At 50.5% G+C, this 27,126-nt stretch overlaps 3 protein-coding genes across 4 annotated transcripts; all 3 read left to right on the forward strand.

Moving 5' to 3' along the window:
• The first annotated feature begins 1,533 nt into the window (after nt 1-1,533).
• LOC102224985 (armadillo repeat-containing protein 1-like) lies at nt 1,534-7,490 on the forward strand. Its single transcript, XM_023335529.1, has 7 exons — nt 1,534-2,097; nt 3,047-3,257; nt 3,342-3,433; nt 3,523-3,718; nt 3,801-3,917; nt 4,073-4,147; nt 6,340-7,490. Exons 1-7 carry the CDS (start codon nt 1,910-1,912, stop codon nt 6,529-6,531), a joined length of 1,071 nt encoding a protein of 356 aa, XP_023191297.1. The 5' UTR covers nt 1,534-1,909; the 3' UTR covers nt 6,532-7,490.
• Nucleotides 7,491-7,616: 126 nt separating this feature from the next.
• Nucleotides 7,617-14,419, forward strand: LOC102223762 (25-hydroxycholesterol 7-alpha-hydroxylase). 2 transcript variants are annotated; one of them, XM_014474477.2, is made up of 6 exons: nt 7,659-7,833; nt 9,488-9,624; nt 9,919-10,518; nt 10,677-10,883; nt 10,950-11,128; nt 13,596-14,419. In XM_014474477.2, exons 1-6 carry the CDS (start codon nt 7,760-7,762, stop codon nt 13,887-13,889), a joined length of 1,491 nt encoding a protein of 496 aa, XP_014329963.1. In that variant the 5' UTR covers nt 7,659-7,759; the 3' UTR covers nt 13,890-14,419. The 2 variants fall into 2 exon arrangements, with proteins under 2 accessions (XP_023191296.1, XP_014329963.1); XM_023335528.1 differs by having other exon boundaries at nt 7,617-7,833; nt 10,677-11,128.
• Nucleotides 14,420-16,515: 2,096 nt separating this feature from the next.
• On the forward strand, nt 16,516-26,595 carry LOC102223508 (PEX5-related protein-like). The gene is made up of 13 exons (XM_014474476.2): nt 16,516-16,853; nt 21,325-21,421; nt 21,579-21,785; nt 22,165-22,285; nt 22,528-22,600; nt 22,929-23,027; nt 24,198-24,320; nt 24,662-24,805; nt 24,882-24,952; nt 25,024-25,233; nt 25,398-25,563; nt 25,655-25,812; nt 25,881-26,595. Exons 1-13 carry the CDS (start codon nt 16,839-16,841, stop codon nt 26,077-26,079), a joined length of 1,683 nt encoding a protein of 560 aa, XP_014329962.1. The 5' UTR covers nt 16,516-16,838; the 3' UTR covers nt 26,080-26,595.
• The last annotated feature ends 531 nt before the right edge of the window (nt 26,596-27,126 follow it).

A 27,126-nucleotide genomic window follows, 5' to 3' on the forward strand; every position in this document is an offset into this window, starting at 1 on the left:
TCCCGTCCCACCGGGTCCCATCCCATCCTACACCGGGTCGTCCCGTTCCACCGGGTCCCATCCCGTCCCACCGGGTCCCATCCCGTCCTACACCGGATCCCGTCCTACACCGGATCCCGTCCTACACCGGGTCGTCCCACCGGTCCCGTCCCACCGGGTCCCGTCCCACCGGGTCCCATCCCGTCCTACACCGGATCCTGTCCTACACCGGGTCGTCCCACCGGTCCCGTCCCACCGGGTCCCGTCCCACCGGGTCCCATCCCGTCCTACACCGGATCCTGTCCTACACCGGGTCGTCCCACCGGTCCCATCCCACCGGGTCCTGTTATCTTTTATCCAGTTTACTCCGTCTGTCCTGTTGCTGCTTCTCAGCCTGGATGGAGGGTCATAAAAGCCAGCAGGCTGATGAACTGGAGGAAACCCTGCTCCGCATTAGCACATTGAGCAGCAAGAGCATCAGGATGATTGACAGCACTAAGCCCCGCCTTCTGGTTCTGATTGGTTGTTTTTGGTGCAGCTCATGGTGGATCCATCCTTCAGAAACACGAATCTGAGATATTTTTAGAAAAAAGTCGTTTTATTGTCGCCTGCAGTTTTAACTGAACCTGCTGTTAGTGCCTGTCGCCATGGCAACCGATGCCTCAGACAGAGGATTTCGCCAGAACCATGAAACTGGATTTTTCATGGGGGTTGGTTCTGGTTCTGCTGTTTGGACCGGACCACATTCCAGCTGGATTGTGAGAAATAATTGTATGACATCAGAGGCTCAGAAACACATTATTTCATATTTTAACAGATCTCTCGTCTTGTTGCTGGAACTGGGTCACATCAACATGTTGATCAAGGTGTTGATGAATAACTGATCATGTTTCTATGGAAACATGTTTCCATGTGAATCCAGTTCTGTTAAACCGGTTTGACTCTGCTGCTCCACCGTCTGCAGGGCCACACTGGACCTCATGGCGGCCCGGTTTTCAGTTTGTCTTTAGCATCAGGTTTCTTCAGCTCAGTGACGCGGAGCCCCTAGTGGCGGTTCCGGGGTGCTGCAGGTTTTTGTCCGGAGTTCTGCTGTTTCCTGTCACTGTGGGATCAGAACCGCTCCTTCCTCCTCTTCCTCGGTGTGATGAAGAACATCTGAGCATCAGAACCCTCTGACCCTGAAGCAACGCGGGGCCTGCAGGCCAGAAGGTTCTGGTTCTGACCCGGTTCTCTCTGTCTTCTCCATGTTCTGCCGGGATATTGGACATTTATTCATCAACTGAATTTCTGCTCATTTAATTTTCATTTGGTCTAATAAACTAATCAGAACCATAAATGGACCTGGTTTTTAACCAGAATCGGGCAGAACTTGATCAGAACCGGGATCCGGTCAGTAACGAAATGTGACCCGAACTGATTCCAGAATATGATGTGTGTGAGGAACCGGTTCTGTTGAGCTGAACTGGGTCGGGTTTCCAGCCAGTCTGTGCTGCCCCCTGCTGGTGAAAAATCCCAAATACACCAAACCCGAATCTGGTGACGGACTTTTATTTGTGAGGCTTGAGAGACAAAAGTAGGAGAAAGACCGATGATCTTATCACTAAACGGTGCGACAAGAACTCGTCTATTTATTGATTTGACCATTTTGTTAGCTACTGAAAGTTACAGCCTTGATATGATTATATGAGTTATTTAACCGATAAATCGATCAGAAATGAACGGATCCTCTCTGGCTGCAGTGCGCGCTCCCGACGCAGCCGGCAGAATTTCGCACAAGACCGGTGCTGGTACCGGTCCAGTTCCACCATCACAGCTCAAACAGACTGGTCCTGGATCCGCTTTCTGACGTCATCAGGGTGGGGGACATGGCCTGTGAGGAACAGAGCCACTGATTGGTCCGCTGGGGCCGGGCGGCCAATCACAGAGCTGCATGTTGCCACGTGGCAGCGCCGCTGGCCTCGGCAGGAAGAACCGACGGTTCGGTTCGAAGAGAGGAAATAAACCCAAAACAAAGAAGTTCCGACCCGGTCCGAGAGAACAGAACGGGAACCGAACGTCAGGGGGAGGACCGGACCGGACCGGAGTGCTGGTTCTGGTACCGGTGATCGTTACAGCCAGGTGAGTTAGCATCATTAGCATTCTGGCTCTGTTAGTATGATCCGGGTCAGAACCAAACGATAGTTGTGGATGGGTTCTGATGGAGAGGCTCGGTTCTTGAGGAGAACAGAAACAGAACACAGTCCGGTACCAACCGGCCCAGTTTGGTCCCAGTCAGACTCAGGCTCGGTCTAAGGAAGCCGGGTCAGCCGTAGAACCTGAATCAGAACCAGAACCGGGCCATCTGCTGCAGAGGACTGTGGTTAGAACCGGAACCGGATCCAGAACCAGATCCAACCAACAGAGGAAACTGAGTGATTTCCTCTCCAAACTGGATCACATGCAGAACCTTGATCCTGACAGAGCAGGGCGCCGGTTCTGATGGGCCCGGTCCGGTTCTGGATGTCAGGAATGATAAGGTCCGTTCAAACACTCCAGATTCTGGAACCCATTGAAGTTCTGCAGAACCAGCGGCAGTGTTCTGTGTTTTCCAGAAGCATCAGTAACTAAGTTACCATCAGTTAGAAAAACCAAATCAAATGTTTCTCAAAGTAAATTTGACTTCCTGATTTATTGTCTTGAAATTGGGCCTCTGTCTCTTTAAAAACTCCTGCTCCGCCTCCAGGAAGTCGTCCCAACATGGCTCCTCTTTTAACCCTTTAATGTTTTTACCAGCGTCGCTCTGAGCAGCAGCTCCTATAATGAGCTCAGCTGTTTGCTAATTGCTGCTGGCTAGTCTGAAGGAGCTGAGTGGGGAGGAGCTGCGCCTCGGAGGCGGAGCTACGTCCACCTAGGCGTTTGAACAGCTGAATGGTTGCCATTTAATTGGACCTGGAGTTCTGATGGGTCCGGTTTATATGTCAGCTCTGGGCCGGCGGTTCTGACTGGGTGGGAAGGCACAGAAAATCCAGCAGGTCTAGTGGACCAGGCAGAGCCACCAGAGATCGGTACTGATCCGTTTCTCCTCCAGGTCCCCCCAAGCAGCCATGAGTGGCGAGCCCGACCCGCCGGTGGCCAGGGGCGACCCGGTTCCTGACCCGCTGGCCGTGGTGACCCAGCTGAGGGACCTGGCGGCCGACCCGATGAACCGCAGAGCCATCGTCCAGGACCACGGCTGCCTGCCGGGCCTCATCCTGTTCCTGGACCACCCCGACCCTCAGGTGGTCTACTGCGCCCTGCTGGTGAGCCCCCCAGCCCGGACCTTTGGTTTCATCGGCCGGCATCGGGTCGGTTCTGGTTCTGACTGCTGCTCTGGGTCTCCGCAGGCGGTCCGGTACCTGGCGGAGTGCCGAGCCAACAGGGAGAAGCTGAAGGCAGAACTGGGGATGATGCTGAGCCTGCAGAACGTCATGCAGAAGTGAGCGACCTTCTTCCGGAACCGAAGAGGCCCGGTTGGGCTCGGTCCGACAGAACCGTGTGTGGTAAACACTGCGGTCCTCCCTACAGGTCAACCACTCCAGGAGAGACCAAGCTGCTGGCCTCAGAGATCTACCAGCTGCTGCAGACGGCGGCTGGCGCCGACGGGCCGCAGGCGGCCGAACCGGAGCGCGGCGGCGCGCGGCGCAAGGCCCAGTTCTTCCTGGGATCCAGCAACAAGAGAGCCAAGACGGTGATCCTGCAGATCCACGGCCTGGACGACCCGGTGGGTCCACACACAGACACCGCTGTCCGGTTCCGGTCCGCTGCAGGGTTCTGACCCGCTGTCCGGTTCTGATCCGCTGCAGGGTCGGCGCAGTCTGTGTGAGGAGGCACTGCTGAAGATCCGAGGCGTCATCAGCTTCACCTTCCAGATGGCCGTTAAGAGATGCGTTGTTCGGATCCGATCGGACCTGAAAGCCGAGGTGAGGATGGTTCTGTCCGGAATATTCAGGAAGAACCGAAGCCTTTCAGGATGAACGGAAAACCGTTCGCAAGACATGGAATGATCCGGACCGAGCGTTTTCCCTGATCGGTCCGGATCCCAGAGAGCTTCCTGATGTCTGCCTTGGTTTTCCAGGCTCTGGCGTCGGCCATCGCCGCCACGGAGGTCATGACGGCTCAGCAGGTGGTGAAGGACGAGAACGGAGACGAGGTCAGGTCACCTGCTGGAGTTTCAGGCTTCGTATCTGATGTGGAGGAACTTATTATTTAGATCATCCTAGTAGAAATTCAGCAGCAAAGACAGCCCGAATGTAGCCTTTATGCTAGCTTAGACTCAGTTAGTTTAGCCTTTATGCTAGCTTAGACTCAGTTAGTTTAACCTTAATGCTAGCTCAGACTCAGTTATATTAGCCTTAATGCTAGCTCAGACTCAGTTATATTAGCCTTTATGCTAGCTTAGACTCAGTTAGTTTAGCCTTTATGCTAGCTTAGGCTCAGTTAGTTTAACCTTAATGCTAGCTCAGACTCAGTTATATTAGCCTTAATGCTAGCTCAGACTCAGTTATATTAGCCTTTATGCTAGCTTAGACTCAGTTAGTTTAACCTTAATGCTAGCTCAGACTTAGTTAGTCTAGTCTTCATGCTAGCTCAGACTTAGTTAGTCTAGTCTTCATGCTAGCTCAGACTCAGTTAGATTAGCCTTAATGCTAGCTTAGACTCAGTTAGTTGAGCCTTCATGCTAGCTCAGACTCAGTTATATTAGCCTTAATGCTAGCTCAGACTCAGTTAGTTTAACCTTAATGCTAGCTCAGACTTAGTTAGTCTAGTCTTCATGCTAGCTCAGACTCAGTTAGATTAGCCTTAATGCTAGCTTAGACTCAGTTAGTTGAGCCTTTATGCTAGCTCAGACTCAGTTATATTAGCCTTAATGCTAGCTCAGACTCAGTTAGATTAGCCTTAATGCTAGCTTAGACTCAGTTAGTTGAGCCTTCATGCTAGCTCAGACTCAGTTATATTAGCCTTAATGCTAGCTTAGACTCAGTTAGATTAGCCTTAATGCTAGCTTAGACTCAGTTAGTTGAGCCTTAATGCTAGCTTAGACTCAGATAGTTTAGCCTTAATGCTAGCTTAGACTCAGTTAGTTTAGCCTTAATGCTAGCTTAGACTCAGTTAGTTGAGCCTTCATGCTAGCTCAGACTCAGTTATATTAGCCTTAATGCTAGCTCAGACTCAGTTAGATTAGCCTTAATGCTAGCTTAGACTCAGTTAGTTGAGCCTTCATGCTAGCTCAGACTCAGTTATATTAGCCTTAATGCTAGCTTAGACTCAGTTAGATTAGCCTTAATGCTAGCTTAGACTCAGTTAGTTGAGCCTTAATGCTAGCTTAGACTCAGATAGTTTAGCCTTAATGCTAGCTTAGACTCAGTTAGATTAGCCTTAATGCTAGCTTAGACTCAGTTAGATTAGCCTTAACCCTTTGGAGTCTTGGGTCTAAATGGCCGTTTTGGTCTAATTTTGAATTTACCCTTATATTTTCACCATAAAAACTATTTACCTTACCTTGTTTGGTATCATTATTTTCATAACATCCTAAACTTTGTGATTTTACAGTGTTTGTTTCATTTTGACAAAATTTATTATCACATTGGAGCAAAAAACACACACAGAAACATGACGTCATGCCCGCCACAGGGCGGGCGTCGACCTTAAAAGGTTAATGCTAGCTTAGACTCAGTTATATTAGCCTTAATGCTAGTTTAGACTCAGTTAGATTAGCCTTAATGCTAGCTTAGACTCAGTTAGTTGAGCCTTAATGCTAGCTTAGACTCAGATAGTTTAGCCTTAATGCTAGCTTAGACTCAGTTAGATTAGCCTTAATGCTAGCTTAGACTCAGTTAGGTGAGCCTTAATGCTAGCTTAGACTCAGTTAGTTTAGCCTTAATGCTAGCTTAGACTCAGTTAGCATAGCCTTAATGCTAGCTTAGACTCAGTTAGTTGAGCCTTAATGCTAGCTCAGACTTAGTTAGTTTAGTCTTCATGCTAGCTTAGACTCAGTTAGTTGAGCCTTAATGCTAGCTCAGACTCAGTTAGCATAACCTTAATGCTAGCTTAGACTCAGTTAGTTGAGCCTTAATGCTAGCTTAGACTCAGATAGTTTAGCCTTAATGCTAGCTTAGACTCAGTTAGTTTAGCCTTCATGCTAGCTCAGACTCAGTTAGCATAACCTTAATGCTAGCTTAGGCTCAGTTAGCTTAGACTCAGTTAGTTTAGCCTTAGCTAGCTTAGACAATAATTCCTCATATCTGATTATCTTTAATAACATTTCAGGTTATTTTTTCTGAGTTCCCTAAACCTGAAGAACCGGGTCAGCAGTAATCATGGTGGTTCTGTTGTGTTCTGCAGATTTTGGTCCATTTCACAGAGGCCGGTTCTGTATCGGTGGAGCAGAACCTGGACCTGCCAGAGTATCTTCCGGAGGAGGAGAGTCCGTCTCAAGACCCAGACAAGGCGATCAGCCGGGTCGGGTCGGGCCAGGACGGGTCCAGCTGGTTTGGCGCTGCCGCCAACTTTCTGTCTCGCTCCTTCTACTGGTGACCCGTCAGAACCAGAACCGACTGCTGGATCAGAACCAGAGTGTCTTACTGAGTGGGACAAACGGGTCAGAACAGAAATCCAGAAGTTTTCTATTTATTGTCCAAACGGACCGAACCGCAGAACTGGAGTTTTAACCGGTTCTAATCAGGAACAGTGACACCAGAACCGGGTCAGAACAACTTCCCTGTTGAGTGTTTAATCTAGACCAAATGTTCTGATCCGGGTTTTCCCACAGCAGCTCTACGGAACGTCGTCATGTTTACACTTTACCTAACTGGATTCCTTGAAACCAGAACCGACCGGTCCCGGTAAGCTCGGTACCGTCTGACCCGACTGGTTCCTGTTGAGCGAACACTAACGGGTCGTAAAGCTGGGAACCGGTTTGGGAATCGGCAGAGGATCCAGTCCGAATGTTTTCCTCAGGAAAACCTCTGATGTTCCCAGTGTTCCCAGCGTTCCCAGTGTTCCCAGCGTTCCCAGCGTTCCCAGCGTTCCCAGTGTTCCCAGCGTTCCCAGGATCCAAGAGTACAAAGACCCGGGTCATTTCCTCCTCTGATCTCCAGCATTCCTGCAGTTTCCTGCTGAGCTGCGTACCTGACCAGGTGTGCAGTGGAGGCCCGCCTCCTCCTGGCTCTGTCCAATCACAGGGCTTCAATCATACAGAACCGGGCTTGGACCGCTCTGGTCAGGGTGTGTGCTTCTGGGTTTCCATGGAAACTAGCACTACTGCACTGGGATCCATCCATAGATTCCCAGTCTGGATTGAACCATCAGAACCAACTGCTGGAACCGGGCCGTGTGACCCGGTCCGCTTCAGAACCACTGGACCAATTCTGAACCGACCGTGTCCGTTTCTGAACCGGTTTCTGTCATTCTGACTGTTACCCTTCATCATCTTCCTCTTCCTCAGTGTGAATAAAATGCTTCAGTCTGAAACTGCCTGGTTTCTTTCATGACCCGATTCATCGGTTCTGAACCAAGATGCAGCAGGTGAACAGAACCTCCACTGGTTCTGCTGGGACCAGAACCACACAGTTGGCACCATGAGGCTGAGGTTCTGTAGAACCTCCAGACCGACTGGTTCAGAACCGAATACAGCTCTTATTGTGAAGGGACAGCTCTTATTGTGAAGGTCCCGGCCAGCAGGAGCCTCTCCCTCCCTCCCTCCGTCGGATCAGAGTTCAGCGTCCCTTTCCCGTCCCGAACCGAACCGAAGCGGAGCCGAGCCATGTCCTTCCTGCTGCCGCTGCTGATCAGCCTCCTGCTCGGTCTGCTGCTCTGGATCCTCCGCGGCAGAACCAGGTCAGTTCTAACTCTCCGGACCGGTTCGGTTCTGTAACTGGGTTCAGTTGATTCAGTACACAGAGAGGAAAAGTTCTGGAGCTCCATGTTTCCCTGACATGGAGATGATTCCTGGCTGAGCCGCATGTTCTGATCCGAAACTTTTCTATAAAACTTTGAGCTTCATCATCTTCATCCTCATCATCTTAAAGGGGAAGTCACCGCATTTAGCCTGACCGCCATGACTCGGTTAGAGAGGAACTGAGTCAGCAGCTAACGGCTCCGCTGCAGGTCCGGACCGGTTCCCAAAGGCTCCATCCTAGGAACCCACTGGCTCAGGTTATAGCAGGAAACACAATTTGTTACCATGACGACACAGATGATACAAAGCACTACATTATGATGTCACCAGGTGACCTTTGACCCATCCAATCACTGCTCAGAAGAGATAAATGTGTGGATGAGTCCAAACGTTCTAGAGCTGAATAGAAATAAAACTGAAGTTATCTTTGGACCTAAAGAGGAACTATCTAAGAGCTATAGATCTAGAGCTATATATCCAGAGCTATAGATCTCAAGTTATAGATTCAAAGTTATAGAGCTAGAGTTATAAATCTAGAGTCAATGCACAGCTTCCGCTGTTCCAGCAGTAAACTAGAGATCAGGCTGACCTCTGACCTCTGACCTGACCCACAGTGGACCTTCTCCTGGCTGCAGAACATTTCCAGAACCAGAGACTAAAGTCTCGGATCAGAGAAACTCATCCAGGCTTTAGTTTCTCTTTAGTGGCTTTGATTCCTGCAGCAGCGTCTTCACAGGTCTGATTGACAACCCAATGGTCCAGAACGCTGCTGCTGGAGTTCTGACTAGAACCAGGAGGATAGAGACACCACCCGGTTCTACAGTCTTTCAGCAGTAGTTTAAACTTTAAAGAGACTTTAAACTGCTGGTAGTTTATAAATCACTGGCCGGATTAAAGATCTGCTGCTGCTGGATCAACCTGCTGGTTCTGGTTCTGGTTCTGGTTCTGCATCCCAGAATGGACGCCTTGTGTCCTCCAGAGGAGGAAACAGAATGATGACATCATTCCTCTGTAATTAGAGATCTGTGACCGGAAGCAGAGCGTCTCCTCCTGACTCGTCTCGGCTCGTCTGATGTCCACCTCAGGGAACCAGAACCAGAACTTCCCTTCCTGCTGCTGAGGTTCTGGTTCTGTCTGGATTCCTCTAGGGAATCTGTGGGGCGTGTCCGGTCCTGTTCCCGCTCCGGATCGGGTCTCACTACCTATTCTGTAACAATCACAAAACCCAAAGAAGTGTTGATCCAGAACTGCTTAGCAGATCACAGGAATGTCGGGATCTCAGAGGAACAGCTGAGACACTGGATCAGAACCAGAACCTGGGCTGTGTTTGACTGTGAGCAGCAGAGAGCTGAGAGCTGGAGAAACAGGAAAGGTGTTGGCTTTCCGATGGGATCAGAGGAGGATGAAGGGTGGAGCTGCTCTGTGTGTCCCAGTTCCAGCAGCAGAACTCCAAGGAGTCCAGAGTTCACGCGGTGACTCGTTACCGTGGGAGGAGACAGCCGCTGTAACCTGCCGTCTCCTCCCACCCTGCTCTGGGCTCACATCCAACCATGATCTGATTCAGAGGAATGATCTGGGAATGTTTGGTTGCAGGAAACCAGGCGAGCCTCCACTGGTGAAAGGCTGGATCCCGTTCGTGGGGAAGGCTCTGGACTTCGGGAAGGACGCTCACAAGTTCCTGGAGGAACATAAGAGGGAGTATGGGGACGTGTTCACGGTCCGGATCGCAGGTGGGTTCTGAAGCTGCTGGCAGGAGGGAAAACTCGATCCATGATGACCCACCATGGATCATCATGGATCACGATTTTTGTCTATTTAAACACATAACTTTAAAAAATATACAGTACCTCCACAAACCCCCACTTTCCACTGGGGGGAAAGTGACCCCAGTGTTGAAGACCTTTGGTCTAGATTGTTCCAGATGGGCCCCATGGCCTGACCTGGCTCAGTTTCAGCAGAACCCAGTCAGGAGCTGAAAGGTGGGCGGTTCTGGGATGCTAACCAGGTCTTTCTGTCTACTGCAGGTAAATACATGACCTTCATCATGGACCCCCTGCTGTACCCCAGTATCATCAAGCAGGGCCGGCAGCTGGACTTCCACGAGTTCACCAACAAGGTGGCTCCTCTGACCTTCGGCTACCCGCCCGTCCTCCGCACCGCCTTCCCCGGCCTCTGGGAGCAGATCAAGCGCTCCTTCCAGCTGCTGCAGGGGGACCACCTGGCACCGCTGACAGAGAGCATGATGGGTAATCTGATGCTGGTGTTCCGTCAGGACCACCTGAACGGGGAAAGCGACTGGAGGAGAGGCAGCCTGTACGAGTTCTGCTGCTCCGTCATGTTCGAGGCCACCTTCCTGACCATCTACGGCAGGCCAGCGACCGGCGTCCGCCACGGAGGGATGGACCGTCTGATGAACGACTTCCACAAGTTCGACAACATGTTCCCGTTCCTCATCGCTCAGATTCCCATCTGGCTGCTGGGGCGGACCCTGGCCGTCCGCCAGAAGCTGATCTCCTACTTCCTGCCACAGCACATGGCCCAGTGGACCAACACTTCCCAGTTCATCCAGAGAAGAGCCGAGCTGTTTGAGCAGCACGACGAGCTGAAGGACGTCGATAAAGCTGGTAGATGATCCGGAGGACGATGGTGACCCGATAAACGATATCAATGACATGCAGAACCAGAACCTCAGGAGGCTCTGGGTTTCTGTAGAACATCCTCCCTGGTTCTGGAGGACTTTTCAGCTGGTTTGTCTCAGTTCTTTGTGTCTTCTGTCCTCCAGCTCATCACTTCGCTATCCTGTGGGCGTCAGTGGGCAACACGCTCCCCGCTACCTTCTGGGCCGCCTACTTCCTGGTGAGTCAGGTGGAGGCGTTGAAGGTGGTGCGCCAGGAGATCGTTGATGTCCTGCGGGACAGTGGAGTGGACTTCAGCAACAGCAGCGACATCATGCTCAGCAAAGAGCAGCTGGACAAGCTCGTCTTTCTGGGTGCGTTCCAGTTCACGTTCAGGTCAGTGGTGCAGCGGGTCGATAACGGGCCGTCTCCATCCTCAGAGAGCGCCATCAACGAGAGCCTCCGCCTGTCCTCGGCCTCCATGAACATCCGGGTGGCCCAGGAGGACTTCAGTCTGCGGCTGGACTCCGACCGATCGGTGGGCGTCAGGAAGGGAGACATCATCGCCCTGTACCCTCAGAGTCTGCACCTGGACCCCGAGGTCTACGACGACCCACAGGTACGGGATCAGAGGTCACCTTAAAACCCCGCCGCATGCAACGCATCACCCAGGGTCTTCCTCTGCTGGATGAAGATATCTGCCTACCTAAGTACTGGTGGTGTGCCGATCGATGCTGGTTCTGCTCTGGTTGTTGGGGCGCCGCTACAGGAGTAACGTCTCACAGTGAACTCTCACTAAACATGTTCTTAAAGCTGCAGCACGTCACTAAAAAGAAATGTTTCAACATATGTATTAAAACTTTCGCTGCTCTGCCCCCTCCAGGTGTTCTGCAGAATTACACCGCTGGGTCAGAAACAACCAATCAGAGCAGGGGAAAGCAGCTAGCCATGCTATCGCTACCAGGAAGTTTGATCTACTGTAGGGTTTTTTATTTTGATATACATTATTTGACATCAGTGTTGTGAGATTTATCTGATTTTATTTATAATTTAGGCTTTAAGAGCCTTACAGCTAAATATTGTTTTACTGATTGCAGGTTTTTCTGTTGTTGTTTTTATTATTGAATATTTACTGTGATGTGCCTGCAAAACTTTTACATGTTTTTGTCTAAATTAGGTGATTTTATTAGATCACAAATGCCCCTTTTCCCTCGGCCTGGCTCGGCTCAGCTCAGCTCGGCCCGGCTCGGCTCAGCTTGGCCCGGCTCGGCCCGGCCTGGCTCGGCTCAGCTCAGCTCAGCTTGGGTTAGCAGAACTGGACCTGGTTCTGTGAGATGTTTCGGGTCTCAAAGCGTTCCTCGGTTCTCTCTGACCGGTGGAGCCTTTCAGAGATGAAACACCTTCCAGAACCAGAACCAGAGGCGGTCCAATTGTGTTTGGATCACCCGGACCTCGATCTGACTCTTCAAACCGTTTATCTGTTTAAAGGGTCTACTTGGGTCAGAACCAGAACCTTGACCTTAAATTCAAAGAGTCCAGCAAACAGACTGGATCCCAGTTAGAACCAGAGCAGGTGCGGATCAGCTGGGGTGGCAACAGGGTGGGAGTTGCTACCCCTGTTGCCACCCCAGCTGGCGACTATGAATTCAATAAGTAGTTAAGCGCATGAATCTCTTTTTTCCGACAACATTGAAGGCAACACAATGTAAGCTGCTGAGTAGCGGGAAGTGCGAGGCAGCAGCATCCATATGGATATTAGTGACTCATCCTGCGCCACTGCTGTTCATTGGTCAGGAAAATACCACAATCACGCAAAGAATCTGAAAAATAGACGCAATATTTAGCGGCTAATTCAACCGTATGACAGACATAGATAACAAGGTTCAAAGGTTTCACATTTAACGGGTGAGGAAAAAGTTTTGATTTATTGAAAAAGTGAGCTAGTTATGCTAGGCTAACTTGCTAGCTGCTATTGACTCTGATAACCGTAACATGCTGCGCAGTTCGCTGTGTTTTGGTTCCGTTAGCACTAAAACAGGACAAGCTGCTCACAAGTCATCAGTAGAGCAGGAGTTTAAATCAGCTAATCTGTGTTCAGGCCAAAATAGATTAATAATCACAATATAGACATCAAGCCTGACAGCATAATGTAACAGACTGGATGTTCTGTTTGGTGGTTCTGATACTTCTTTGTGTGGGAAACGTTAGTTTCTGGTATTGATTCCCCTGATAGGTTTGAACGTAATCTCTGCTTTATCTGCTGGTAGAGCTGTTGTCTGTCGGTTGCCATGGCAACAGGTCCGCGTAGCGTCATGCCGACACAGAGAAAAAGCAGAATATAAATGGTTTTGTCTAGTTTTGTTCTCCACCCGTTTATCAGCTTTATTAATAAAAATTAAACAATTAATAAAAATTAAACAATTAATAAAAATTAAACAAGCGACAAAAACCGAATTAAAATAAAACATTGACCAATAGAAGGGAAATTCATCCTTTCTTGCATCTTGACAGAACTAACAGAAACCAAACTGTTTATAGATTTGTATCAAGGAGAATTTCTGTTTCAGTTTTCTCAGCTTTATTTTAAATCAGATTTAATAGATATATCTGATAATCTAATATTTTCATGACAGATTTCTGCTCGTCCTGCATTAGAATAAAATGGTTTTCTGGACACAAAGCATCACTAATAGATACTGTCCAATCCACTAATACATATCAATTAGCAGGAATATGAAAGACGTAAAAATAATTAACTATACTACATTAAGAAATTATATTTATTCCTTAGTGCTACATGAAGCTCATTTTGAAACAATGCAAGTTAAAAACAATATTTTAGAACAAGTAAATTTAGTCCAATGTTAGGTCTGTGTAAGCTAAATGTGAGAATGAGACATTTATATATATATATATATACTGTATATACAGTGTATATATATATGTATATATAGTGGCATATGCTGCCACCCCTGAAAAATCCCTGGCCCCTCTTGCCATAGATATTTTTCTAGATCCGCCCCTGAGCCTGACAACAGAACCGGGTCCAGGTCTTCCTCTGACCCGTCTTCCTCGTGTCTCTGCAGACGTTCCGGTTTGACCGTTTCGTGCAGGACGGCAGAGGGAAGACAGATTTCTCCAAAGACGGACAGAAGCTGTCCTACTTCCTGATGCCGTTCGGTTCCGGATCGTCCATGTGTCCCGGTCGATACTTTGCCATCAACGAGATCAAGCAGTTTGTCTGTCTGCTGCTGCTGTACTTCGACCTGCAGCTGGAGGACGGGCAGAACCGACCCGGTCTGGACCCGAGCCGAGCCGGTCTGGGAATCCTGCTGCCCTCCTCGGATATCCGGTTCCGCTACAGACTGCGGTCCGTGTGACCCGGAGCGGCGCTGAAGTCCAGATGTCTTGTTCCCTCTGGAGGTTCTCAGGGTCTGGACTCAGTCCGGAGGTTTGGGTTCTGGTCGGGGGTTGGGTCCACCTGGAGGACTGTGATGGCGCTGCAGCAGAGATCATGCTGGAGGGAGTGACTGCTAACAGCGCCTCCTGCTGGTCAAGCTGCAGAACTGTCCCAGATTAAACCTGGTTCTGATCCAATTTGTCAGGGCCGCCCCAAGCCTCCATGGGGCCCTAAGCAAAATTTGGTTTTGGGGCCCTCTAGTTCTGCTATTAATGTGGACCGGCTGGAATCAGCAGCCCGATCATTAGATCATTCATTCAATTTAATTATAGAAATATCCAGAGAATCAACTCATTTAAAGTTTAAACTCAGTTTCACACAAAGACGCAGCATAAATGTTTACTGCTGAACTGGACCGGTCCAGGTCGCTATCAAGCTAATGTTCTGTTAGCAGCTTTACTAATCTTTACATGACATTAGCAAGGCTCATTAAAACAAACCTTTATCTTGGCTGTTTCTATTCTTCCTTTTCTTTTCTCCCTCCCTGAAGGATCAGTCATTTTCTGAGACATAGTTTTTCTAACTTAACTTCTGACCTTTGGACCTTTGGATGTTCTGAACAGCAGCTCATGGTACCGGGGAAGCGTGCGGTACCTACCGCGGCCACCAGGGGGCCCAAGAGCAATTTATTTTACTTCTTTTTATCAAGAAAATAATAATTTCCACATACATTATCAAATATATATTATTGTAAAAACAAATAATTTCATGGTGAAATTGTGAGTTTTATGTTATTATAATGACATAGAAATTATTACTAAAAACAAAATTAAAAATCTACTTCACTGAGGGGGCCCCTTGGTGGCCTTGGGGCCCCTTGGTGGCCTTGGGGCCCCTTGGTGGCCTTGGGGCGGCTGATTAGTTTGCTTATGCCTTGGGCCAGCCCTGCGATTTGTTATGTAATTTTATCCACAGCAGGAATTTATTTTCTGTCTCGTGTTATTTTTTTTACTTTAATTCTTTGTTCAATATTAAACCGTATGTTTTCTATCTATGCTGCTGTTTTAGCTTCATGTTTAGCTATTAGCTTTTGGTTCTTATTGAAACATCTTGGTGCCGCTAAGGTTTGGGTCGGAACCTACCCAGATCTTCTTCGCTTCCTGTTTCTTCCAAATAAAAACGTTTAAATATGTGTTTGTAAATTGTTCATTAAATTACATATTTGGTCAGTTTGGGACTTGGACTTGTTGAAACTCGGACCGGGTCACATCGGATCACTTCAGTGAAACCGGCTTTATGTTCTTGTAACCGGGTTCTGCTCCACTCCGTAGTACCGGGCCGGCCCAAGTCACCCCTCGACTCTGCGTTGTGTTTTTAAATGAAGTTTCTGGGCCGTTTGTCTCCGGAATGAAAACATATCGGCTCAGCTTCACTGCAACTGAGCGCTACGTTAGCATCTAGCTTTAGCACGTAGAATGTTTTGTAGCATGAAAGAAACTAAAAGTACAAACGTTGGAGTCAAGCAAACATCTCGTAAGTATTCATTAAAATGGTGTTTTATGTTTTACTAAAACTTTTCTACGCTGTGCTGAAAAATGCATCTCAGCTTTCACTGAGTACAGGGGGCGCTATTTCCCCACTGCACTGATAAATAAAGCAAGTGGGACTCTACCACCTAAACACTGTTACATCTATGTCCACAAAATTCTGGTTCTGGTTCTGGTTCTGGAGGCCTTCCTCAGGTAGGACCGGTTACCTGGAACTGCACCTCCAGAACCTCACCAGCAGAGGGTGCTGTGTCCTTCATCAACTTCAGATAAATCTTTCTTCTGCTTCTCCATCAATATCGGTTCGGTTCGGACTGGGAGGCAGGAAGATCAGTTGGTACCGATGTAAGTAAAACCTGAAGCAGAACTGGGCAGCAACAGTTAACCTGGAATAAAACCAAGATCAAAGCTTTGGGCTTTAAAATGAGCCCAAAGTTAACAATGAATTATTACAAACAAGTAAAACTCAGTAAAACTGCAGCGGCAACTTTCACATTAGAGCCGATCAAAGGTTTGTGGAAAACAAACTCTTAGCTAAGGGAGGGGACGTGGTCCTCCGCCCGGCCCCTGAGCCTCCTCCGCCCGGCCCCTGAGCCTCCTCCGCCCGGCCCCTGAGCCTCCTCCGCCCGGCCCCTGAGCCTCCTCCGCCCGGGGTGATCACAGCAAAACAAAGACAAAAAACATGAAATAACTGAAAGAAGAGGCCACATTACCACGGAACCGAGTCAAGGTCCAGATAGTTTTCATTCATTCATTCATTCATATTTGACTGACATGAGAAGAACATCCCGGCAATAGAACCTCGGTTCCGTTCGGCGAAAACCAAACCAAGTTCAGGTCTCTGGATCTGCTCGGAACCAGAAACCAGAACATCAACATGTAACCCACTGTGTTTCACCTCATTTGGACCAGAACGTGTCACCAGAACCAGTGACCCAAATCCGGAGAGTCTATCTCTACTCTGGACCTGGTTCCGACCAGAACCTGGATCACCGACAGTTGCTCCTCGAGAGGCTTTTATTATGAAAACCTCCCAGGAAGTTGGGTCGGCAGCCCTCGGAGCTGTTCGGCCAAGTTCGGCTCCGTTCGGTTTATTTTCATCTCCGCCTCCAGCTGAGCGGAGCGACAAGAAGTTCGGACACCGAGGAGCCCAGAGCTGCCGCGGAGCCGAACCGAACCAGGAACTGGACCTGGACCACAGCGACACCACGGCGCAACCGGGACCAGCGCGGTGAGCGGACCGGGACCGGGACCGGGACCGGAACGGAATCGAAGACGGCATCATTCCTCTCCAGAAGTCAGGGAGGTTCGGGTCGGACAGGCGGCGGTTCGGGGCAGCAGAACCGTGTCAAAGTGGACCGCCGGCGGCTGCAGGCAGCACCATGTACCAAGTCCAGGTGAGTGAGCCCAACAGAAATCTAGCAGAACCCAGAGAGCTTAGGGATGGTTCTGTTCGGAACCCGGCCAGGAAAGTTCCTCCGGTTCAGATACTCAAGGTTTCTACTGGGTTCTAGAGAACCGGATCAGGGAGAAGAACCCGAATTTATTTGCTTCTTGGTTCCTTAAACCAGTGGTCCCCAATCCCCGGGCCGCGGGCTGGTACCGGTCCGTGGACCAATTGGTTCCGGGCCGCACAAGAAATAATTAAATATTTCAGTTTTATGTTTTATCTGAGTCTGGAGGATCTTTTATTTTGAAAGTCCTTTAACCGGATTCTCTCGGTTCCGTCTTGCCGCCAACATGGAGCCACAAGCAGCAAAATGAGTCAGAAACGGATCAGATTGTTTGTAAAGTTTCTTTGTGAAGGGAAAAGGCCCAGAGAAGAGCCAGGAGGATGGATTTATCCCGGCAGGTGATTCCCACAGTCCAAGCTCTGCATGATATGGTGACCGGATGTTAATGAGGCAATGAAGCTTCAAGCTGCTTCTCCACTAGAGACCAAGAACCCGGAGCATCAGCTACACTTCCGGTCTCATCGTCTCTCATCTCTCCCAGATGGACCGTCTGGTTGCAGAGAAACAAGCTCAGGGCTCCATTAGTCGTTATCCTGAGTTAAAGTTTTCACCAAAGTAAAATGTTCGTTTTTGTGGCGCATCTGTATCTTATTTTGAAGGGATATGTAAACGTTACCATAGCGACCAGAGTCAGAGAGCGTTAGGGCAGTGGAGAGACGAGAGGAGAGGAGCTTGTGAGTTTTAGGTCTGGTTCACATGATTTAAGGATTGTGGGCCGATTTTCCAAACCTCTGTGACCACAGAACCGATAAAAGTCCAACAGGTTCGGTCGGTTCGTGAGTCCAGCAGCAACACACCACAGAACCGATTCCAGAAGAAAATCCAGTAAAACCCCAACAGACCAAACCTGAATGTATAATAATCAAACAGGATGACGATGTAGAAGCAGAGGTTATAGTTTGTGGCTCATTTTAAGCGATAAAAGACGAAACAAAAAGAAAAGGAGTTTGATAAAAGATGGCGGAGCAGCCGCTCTATTTGCTGCTCTATGATTTGGAGGTGAGTTATGTTTTATCATTGTTAACATTTTAACTGAATAATCATAACCACATATAATAAATATATATAAAAATGACCTTTACATATAGTAATAAACATTTCCACATATCATCTGATGTCTCAGTTGCCATGACAACTGTCTGGGATTCGCTCTGTTCTGACGTCACCGCGCTTTCTGATTGGCTACCTGTCACATTCAACAGGCTGCGAAAATCGGGCCGAGACAAAGTTGAATACGATCGATTTTATATCGGCCATATTCAACACAACACCACTAACACACTGCAGGACTTGTACCGCAGCACAATTGGAACTTCCCGGATCGCTGCGGGAACGCTCAGGATCACTGCGGGAATGTTCAGGAACGCTGCGGGAATGTTCAGGAACGCTGCGGGAACGCTCAGGATCGCTGCGGGAATGTTCAGGAACGCTGCGGGAACGCTCAGGAACGCTGCGGGAACGCTCAGGATCGCTGCGGGAACGCTCAGGATCGCTGCGGGAACGCTCAGGAACGCTGCGGGAACGCTCAGGATCGCTGCGGGAACGCTCAGGATCGCTGCGGGAACGCTCAGGATCATTCAGGAACGCTGAGGGAACGCTCAGGAACGCTGCGGGAACGCTCAGGATTGCTGCGGGAATGTTCAGGAACGCTGCGGGAACGCTCAGGATCTCTGCGGGAATGTTCAGGAACGCTGCGGGAACGTCACTGCAGCACTCCGGAATGTTTCACCAGCTGCTTTGTGACGCTGCTTCTGTTCCCTGAATGTTCCAGTCCAACTTCCTGCTGATTTCTGGTTTCCTCCTGCAGTCTACCATCTCTTCGGGCCCTGGTCTTTGTTCTGGTTCTGGTTCCCTCAAGGAATGATTCAAGAACTCCATCAGATCCTGTCAGATCCATTTCTGTCTGACCAGTCCGGTTCTGATTTGACTGATCAGGAGTTTGAGTCTTTCCGCTGAGGACGACCAAACAGGAAAAGGAAGAGCTTTCCAGCCGGACTGCAGCCTGGCAGACACAGGATCTGGATCAGTATGGAATTTTCCTGCCATAATCCATGAGCGCACATTTTCATTTTGAAAGCAGGACTTCATTCATGTTTGTCTTCTCCAAACTTCTCCTCGCACCCACACTTAGTCTCTGCTCGCCTTTGGAAACACCACTTGGCACAGTCGCCTGGCAACCTCTCAGCCAACCCTAGTGGGTGAGCCTGTGTGGCTATTGTCGATTATAGCAACCAGCGCCACCTGCTGGATGTAGGGAGAAACAATGATGTCAGCTCCATGTTACACTAAACATCCGCCAGCAGTGTGCTACTGATCGCTAACAGCTACTGATCTCAGGCAGGATTTTGTTCACCCAACCAACTCCCTACATCGGGCGCCAGCGGGTGGCGCAGGTTGGACTCCCCTGGCCATGGTCTCTTCCAGCTGCTGCCATCAGGCAAGAGATACAGAGCAATAAAAACCAGGACAAAAAACAGTTTTTACCCGATGGCAATCATGGCACTAAATTCAAAGGCATAAGAACTTCTGCTCTTGACACCACTTTGTTAAAAATGTCAATTCTGTTGCGACACCTCCAGGCGCTGCAACCATCTTCTGATGTCTATTTATTTCTCATTTTGTACCATTTATTTCTTTATCTTTGTATATTATGTATATACACATAACCTGAATCTTATGTATATACACATAACCTGCATCTTAACTCGAGTCGAGCAAATCTCACTCTGTAATCTGTTGATGACAATGACAAATAAATCTTATCTTATCTTATCTTAGGTTGCTACAATCAATAGTAGCCACCCAGTACAACACTTGAGAGGTTGCCAGGCGACTGTGCCAAAAGGCAGTTCCATGTTTCGTAAGTGAGCAGAGAGTCTGAGCAGAGACTAAGTGTGAGTGTGAGGAGAAGTTTTGAGTACAAGCATTAGAAGTTTGGAGAAGAAAGACATGAAGTCCTGCTTTCCAAATGAACATGTGTGCTCTCGAATTATGGCAGGAAAATTCTACCATAGATCTGGCTCATGATCAGGTGTGAATGTACCTGGAGATCAGGAAGTTGAGCCTGTCAGTCAGAACTCGGGGCAGCAGTCAACAGCCCGACATGAAGAGTGTCCTTCCACTGAATGTGGGCGGAGCTAAAGGTGATGTCCCTCCCAGTATCCTGCAGGTTTTAATGATGACCTCTGACCTCCTGAGTGAGCTGGATGTGATGACCTCTGACCCTGCAACAGAGGGAGGAACCCTGAGGTTCTGGTTCCTCTGCAGCAGATGGTGTGTCCTCTGCAGGCTCCTGTAGTTACAGTCAGGGTGACCGGGGCAGTGTGTGTGTGTGTGTGTGTGTGTGTGTGTGTGTGTTGGTCTAAAAATAAACGGCCGTTCTGCTGAACAAACAATTCTTCACCAAACAGAATCTGCAGCAGAACCCAAAGAACCGATCAGATCTGCTCATCAGCTGATCGTATCCATAACCGATCAATGGATCCAGATGATCAGAAGTCTCAGACCTGGACCTGAGTCCAGAACCAGAGGGAGTCAGAGGTCTGATCAGCAGAACCGGGTCTGAAGCAACAGAGGAGCATCTGATCCCCAGAGGACCCAAAGTTAATATGCTGCCGCAGCAGACACACACACACACACACACACACACACAGACACACACACACACCGACTTCACAGGCGGTTGGCCGACCCTGAAACACAGAGTGATGAAACATTAAACACTCTTCATCAGCTGCTCCTCTTCATCAGCTGCTCTGTCTGAGAAGCTCTTCCTCCTCCTCCTCTTCCTGAAGGTTCCTTCTGTCGTTCCCAAAAATGTTTATCAGCGGAAGGATGATGTCATGACTTCCTGTTAAAGTCCGGTCCAACCAGAACCAGGACCAGAACCAGGACCAAGACTGCGTTCCCTCTGCAGGCCTTAATGCTCAATTCTGATTTCTTTTTATTGTTTGTTTGTTTATTTCATAATGGTTGTGATCTGCTGTCCCTGCTGCGCTGTAGAGGGCGCTGTGACGCCACCTACTGAGCATGCTCAGTGGGAGTAAACATGGATGCTAACTGTGGAGCCAGGACTCCTTATGGTCGCCATGGCAGCACTTTTCTTCTTGGGCGAATCACAGTGCAGAGCAGAGACGTCTGGACTTCACTGAGAGTCAGCGCGCCACCTGGTGGCTCAGACTCGGGTTGCCTTGGCAACGAACGCCACCTGGTGGCTCAGACTCGGGTCACATGAATTCAGGAGGCCTGTGTCTAATCTAATCAGATTCAGGCTGCAGTGAGTCCTGGAGCTGCTCTGAAGGTCAGAGGTCGAGCTGAGCGCTCTGATTGGCTGCTGTCTGCTTGCCTGCTGCAGGAGAGCCGCCCCCTGCTGAGCCCCTCCATCGATGACTTCCTGGCAGAGAGCCGCAGCGAAGCTGCCTCCGGACGACCCCCGACCTCCAACCCCGCAGGTACACTCAGCAGGAACCGCTTTGCTAATGACCTCTGACCTGCTGCGGGTCAGGCCGGATCATGTTTCCATGTGGGACCAGAACTGAACCAGAGCAGCTCTGACCTGGTTCTATTCTGACCCGGTTCTGACCCGGTGCCCTGTATGTCTTGCCGCAGTTCTGTCTACGGCTCTGGACCTGGTGGACCTGAGCGACCCGGCAGAGACCCGGCACCACCGGGTCACCAAGAGTCCAGTGAGGAGGACGACCGGGTCCAGGAGCCCCCGGCACAGAACCAGAACCGAAGAGACGGAGCTGGTCCCGGTCCAGCTGGAGCGCCGGCCTGCCGGACCCGGAACCCCTGACAGGACATCCCTGGACTCGGGTAAGACGGGCCGGTACCGGGTCCAAACCGGTTCTGGTTCAGCTGCCAGGAGAAGACGGGTTCCCTCTGAGGTCCATCAGAACCCAGGAGTTCTGGATCGAATGGACCTCAAAGGTTCTACAGAGAACATCATGGAGGTTCTGGAATCGTTAAAATGTCAGAGGTTCTGGTTCTGGAACTGGACCCGATCAGATTCAGCTGGAGGTTCTGGTTCATCCTGAGGCTCAGCAGCTTCATTTAGTTAAAAGCTTTGAAGTCAGCCAGTCGTCATGACGACGCCTTAATCTGAGCTTTTACTTTGATGAGAACTTCCTGTTTTAGCTCACGGATCACGCTGAGGTCAGAGGTCAGGAACTGCTCTCTCTGCTTGTCTTTCCAGTCAGCCTGTCCTCTCCTCTGGACAAGTGGGACGAGTTGGACCTGGACCTGGAGGACGGGGGACGACGCAGACGCCGCCAGGCCAGATGCACCTCCCACCACTCCTCCAGCGAGTTGCTATGGTAACCGACCCGCCTCAAGCCAGAGCCGTGAAGCGGCAGCAGACCGGTCTGCTGGTTCTTCTCTGGCTTCTGGTTCGGCCCGGTTCTCTTGCAGCTCAGACTCAGATCTTCCGCTCTGCTGATGACCCTCAGATTTATTTACAGGAAGCTGGTTAATTCCAGCAGCAGCCATGTTGGAAATAAGAATTTGATTTTAAACACTCAAACTGAAAGTTGATTGGAGGTTGTCTGTGTGTCTCCAGGTCTGCAGAGTTTAGGACAGATCCTCTGATGAAGAGCAGCTTGGACGATCTGGACTTCATATCTCTGAACCAGGTCAGTGCCACTAGATTCTGCTGAGGAACCGGACCTGACTCGGTACCGGGTTCTAGCTTGGCCCCAAGCCGGTACCAGGTGAGCAGTTGTGGGTTCCACGGTAGGATGCCGTTATCCAACCATCAGTCTGTCCAGATCCATCTAGTGACATCACCCCATCATTGTGGGGTCATCCTGTTGCCATGGTAACCCGGTCGGTGTCCCAGCTACTCTCCTCAGAGACCTGAGACCAGCAGACTGTGTGTAGTTCAGGGAGCGGGGGATAAAGCTGGCTTCTGTTTACTTTGACTGGACCGCTGCTGGACGACCTCTGTCTTCGTCTCTGCAGGACAGCAGCGTGTCCAGACTCCGCAGACGGACCCGCTCTCTGCTGGGCAGGAACGAGTCCCTGGAGGACGAGTTCGTCCGCGCGAAGGCAGCTGTAGAGGTAAGACTCACCTGCTGTCAGCCGACTCGTCTGTCCCCAAACGACCCGTCTGTCCCTGACCCGTGACAGGAAGTGTCCCTCCAGCCACTTCCTGTCAGCAGATGGACAGAGCTGAGCTCAGATCAGAACCAGAGCCAGAACCTGTTGGTAATCGTTCTAGAACCAGACCAGAACTACAGCGCCACCTAGAGGCCGATATCTGGACCTGATCTCCAGGTTCTGGTCCGGGAGAGTCCATTATTCTGATGAGGTTCTGAGACCTCTGCCCGGTTCTGGTTCTGTTGCGGTTCTGGTGAGGAGGAGAGGTAGTAATGTCAGATTTCCTGGCGCTGCCACCGGCTCGCCTCAGTGGACCAATCACAGTGCTGCTCTGGCTGGAAGCTCCTGATTGGTCAGCTGAAGCTTTGCTGGAACCAGAACTTCCTGCTGATGCAGAAGGATTTCCTGGTGGAACAGAACCAGATCTGGACCTGACTAGGTCCTGACTGTCCCAGTGTTCCCAGTGTTCCCAGTGAGGCATCAGCAGACCTTGAACCCAGCGAAACAGATCGATGAAGCCTTAAAGAGGGAGGTGTTGGGTTCTGACCGGATCAGGTTCTGACCAGATTGACCAGTACCTTCCTGTTCTCAGATTCCTGCTGACTGAAATTCTAGAAGATCAGATCTCCTTCTGCTGAGTCGGCAGTTCTGTTGGTTCTGATCCAAGAAGGTCGGTCAGAGGTCTGAGCTCAGATCTGAGGGGTCTCCCACCCCGGTCCTCAGGGCCCGCTCTTCCAGCCATGACATAATTTCCTCAGCCTCCAGGTGCTGCAGGGAAACGTGCCCTGGGGACCGGGGTGGGAGACCCCTGATATAGAACCAAGCTGCTGCAGGGACCAGTGTGACCACAGGGTGGCGTAGTTCAGCCGCTTGGTGGAACCAGCTCACTGCAATGTTCTGCATGAGGAGACGACCGGCAGGGTCCTGATCGGATTCTTGTCTAGTTCTGGACTGATTCCGGTCTGGTTCTGATATGGTTCCGGTCTGGTTCTGGTCGGGTTCCGGTCTGGTTCTGATCGGGGTCTGCTCTGGTTCTTTTTGGGTTCTGGTCTGGTTCTGATCGGGTTCCGATCTGGTTCCTTTTGGGTTCTGGTCAGTATTCTAATCGGTTCTGGTCTGGTTCTGTTGCAGTCGGACACAGAGTTCTGGGACAAGATGCAGGCGGAGTGGGAGGAGCTTGCTCGCAGGAACTGGTTGGAGGAGACGGAGAGCCAGCAGAAGCCGGCCCCGCCCCCCGGCTCACCTGTGGAGAAGGTAACGCCCTGATGATGTCGCCTCGTTTTCTCCTGCAGCTTCCCAGCATGCATCACTGCCGTGATCTGGAGTTAATCTGCAGCTTTAATCCAGCAGCTTCCGTCCAGACGGCCAGCGGCCCTAATCCTCTAATCCTGTCAGGGTTAAGTCACCATGGCAACCGAGGCGACGCGGTCAGATCAGACCTCCACCAACATCCTGCAGATGTTTCACAATAAAAGCTCACCTGCTGAAAGGCTTTCATTTTGCAACATCAGGAGGATGGAGGCTGATTTTGATGGGGTCACACAGGAAGTACCATCACAGGGCGGTACTTCCTGTTGACCTCTGTGGTTCTGCAGGGTTACTACTTCAGCGCCACCAACCCGTACCTTGACTGGCCCAACGCCTTCGCTGAGGGTCAGGATAAAGCTAGAGAGGGAGACCTGAACGCTGCCGTCCTGCTGCTGGAGGCCGCCATCTTACAGGACCCCAGTGACGCCGAGGTGACCCGTTGGTTGGGTTCTGTCGTGGTCCAGTCTCTGACCGTCGACGCTCACCTGTGACCGTTTCCTGTTGCAGGCGTGGCAGACGCTGGGGACGACTCAGGCCGAGAACGAGAACGAACAGGCCGCCATCGCCTCGCTGCAGAGGTCAGACCAGCTTCCCGTCTACCTGATCTGTTCAGCTCTGACGGAGGTCGCTAACTGCTCACCTGCTGCAGGTGTCTGGAGCTCCGCCCCAACAACCTGCCGGCCCTCATGGCGCTCGCCGCCAGCCTCACCAACAGCAGCCAGCTGCCGGAGGCCTGCGACGCTCTGCGCCGCTGGATCGGCCACAACCACAGATACCGACACCTGGTCCAGAGCAGGAGTCCGCTACAGGGTTCCCCAGCCACACCACGCAGGGGCCCCGGCTGCTCCACACCTGCAAGGTAACGAAACACCTGAGCAGGACGTCAGCGTGGCGGCCCGGAGGAGTCCGGTTGGCCGGGGTCATCGGTACCAAAACGACTCCGAATGTCCAAGGAGGAATCTGGAGGCCAAGATGCAGGCAGGAGGTGGCGCCGCGTAGATAAAGCCAATGTTTCTCTTCCAGCTCGGCGCTGCAGGAAGTTCTGCTGCTCTTCCAGGAAGCGGCGCAGCTGAACGTGGATAACGTGGATCCGGACCTGCAGACCGGACTCGGAGTTCTGTACAACCTGAGCTCAGAGTTTGATCGGGCGGTGGAGGCGTTCAGCGCTGCGCTGTCCGTCAGACCGCAGGTAGCACCGGACCGCTGCTGGTTCTGGTTCTGGTGGGGCCCCTGCAGGCTGATGATGTCATGATGACCTCACTTCCTGTGTCCGTCTCCAGGACTACCTGCTGTGGAACCGGCTGGGAGCGACGCTGGCTAACGGCAGCCGCAGCGCCGAGGCGGTGGAGGCGTACGGCCGCGCGCTGCAGCTGCGGCCCGGCTTCATCCGCTCCCGTTACAACCTGGGCATCAGCTGCATCAACCTGGGCTCGCTCAGGTACCGCCGCCCCTGCAGCCCGCTTACTGGGACGAAGGCTTGTTTATGACCCGGTTCTGGTTCTGCAGGGAGGCTGTCAGTAACTTCGTCATGGCTCTGAACCAGCAGAGGTGCAGCCAGCGCTGCAGCCAGCTGCAGATGTCCACCAACATCTGGGCCGCCCTGCGGATCGCCGTCTCCATGATGGACGACCCCGGGCTGGACCGGGCCGCCAGCCTGGGGGACCTGGACCTGCTGACCAGAACCCTGGAGGGCAGAGACCTGTGATCGGGTCAGAGGTCACAGGAGGAGGTGGAGAACTCTGCTGCACCTGAAGCACAACCCTTTAACCTGGAGAACCTTCTGCTGGAGCTCCGCCCCTTGACCTCTGACCTGTCAGCAGAGCAATTTTCTCTCCTTCTGTATCTAAATGTCAGAGGAAGTTCTGCGCCTCTGGCCTGACCTCTGACCCGTCAGCAGCTGCAGCTCCTAGCTGAACGGATTGTAGCGCAGACGCAGGATCAGAACATAGAAGAGTTTGTATTAATAGCAGCGGTGTTCAGTACGGAGGCCTGTAGGGGACATGGGGATTTTTTCTTTTGCGTTCCCTGGCAGTGACGTCCTGATCAGTTCATGTGTTATGACTGAACACTTTCTCACGGCCATCTTTCTTTCTGCTATAATCTGAGGCTTTCATCAGGTTTTTCCATAGATGTTAAAATCTCAATGGGAAATATCTGAAGTTTTATATCTTTTTCTTTAACATAGAAATTAACCACAAACCTCTGATATAAACAGAAACTTTCCATAAGAAGGAAAGAAATAAAAAATACATAAAAACTATTTGGACTATTTCTGAGTTATTATTATTATAGAGTTCAGTGTCTTGTTGCTCTGAACGGTCAACGTTTCCATCCCAGCCGACACCAACAGACATAAACATGGACTGAACCATTTCCAGTCAGAGTTAAGGATACACACCTTTTCAGCGAGGCTCTTTATTTGAAACTTTAAATTTTAAATTGACATTTGTGGCTGAAAACAAAATAGACCAGCAAATGTTGCAGGAAGCTTTCTGTGAGGGAAACTTTTCCCCATGACCCCCAGAGGCCTCCGTAGTTTAATCAATATTTATTAATGCTTGAATATTAATGTCCGTATGAGCTGCAGAGCCGAGTCAGTAGGTTTTACTGAGTCACCAAAATAAAAGCTCAGGTAAGAACAAAGGGGGCGGGGCCTAAACTGCAGGTCAAACACATAAATAATACTCAGTGAAACTATTTAACCCTCTATGGCATGACTTTTTATTTTTGTGGGGAAGAATTATTTTCCTGC

This window comes from Xiphophorus maculatus, chromosome 6, assembly GCF_002775205.1.
Source record: "Xiphophorus maculatus strain JP 163 A chromosome 6, X_maculatus-5.0-male, whole genome shotgun sequence".
NCBI classification, from domain to species: Eukaryota; Metazoa; Chordata; class Actinopteri; order Cyprinodontiformes; family Poeciliidae; genus Xiphophorus; species Xiphophorus maculatus.

Excerpts from the sequence above, each read along its gene's own strand:
- LOC102223762 (XM_023335528.1), top strand. The coding sequence starts at position 7,760 with ATGTCCTTCCTGCTGCCGCTGCTGATCAGCCTCCTGCTCGGTCTGCTG. Across the intron at positions 10,519-10,676 it reads GAAGGACGTCGATAAAGCTG|CTCATCACTTCGCTATCCTG; the intron begins GTAGATGATCCG and ends TCTGTCCTCCAG. Across the intron at positions 11,129-13,595 it reads AGGTCTACGACGACCCACAG|ACGTTCCGGTTTGACCGTTT; the intron begins GTACGGGATCAG and ends GTGTCTCTGCAG.
- LOC102223508 (XM_014474476.2), top strand. Across the intron at positions 24,953-25,023 it reads GCCATCGCCTCGCTGCAGAG|GTGTCTGGAGCTCCGCCCCA; the intron begins GTCAGACCAGCT and ends CACCTGCTGCAG. Across the intron at positions 25,564-25,654 it reads CGCTGTCCGTCAGACCGCAG|GACTACCTGCTGTGGAACCG; the intron begins GTAGCACCGGAC and ends GTCCGTCTCCAG.
- LOC102224985 (XM_023335529.1), top strand. The coding sequence starts at position 1,910 with ATGTTGCCACGTGGCAGCGCCGCTGGCCTCGGCAGGAAGAACCGACGG. Across the intron at positions 3,918-4,072 it reads GATCGGACCTGAAAGCCGAG|GCTCTGGCGTCGGCCATCGC; the intron begins GTGAGGATGGTT and ends TTGGTTTTCCAG. Across the intron at positions 4,148-6,339 it reads AGGACGAGAACGGAGACGAG|ATTTTGGTCCATTTCACAGA; the intron begins GTCAGGTCACCT and ends TGTGTTCTGCAG.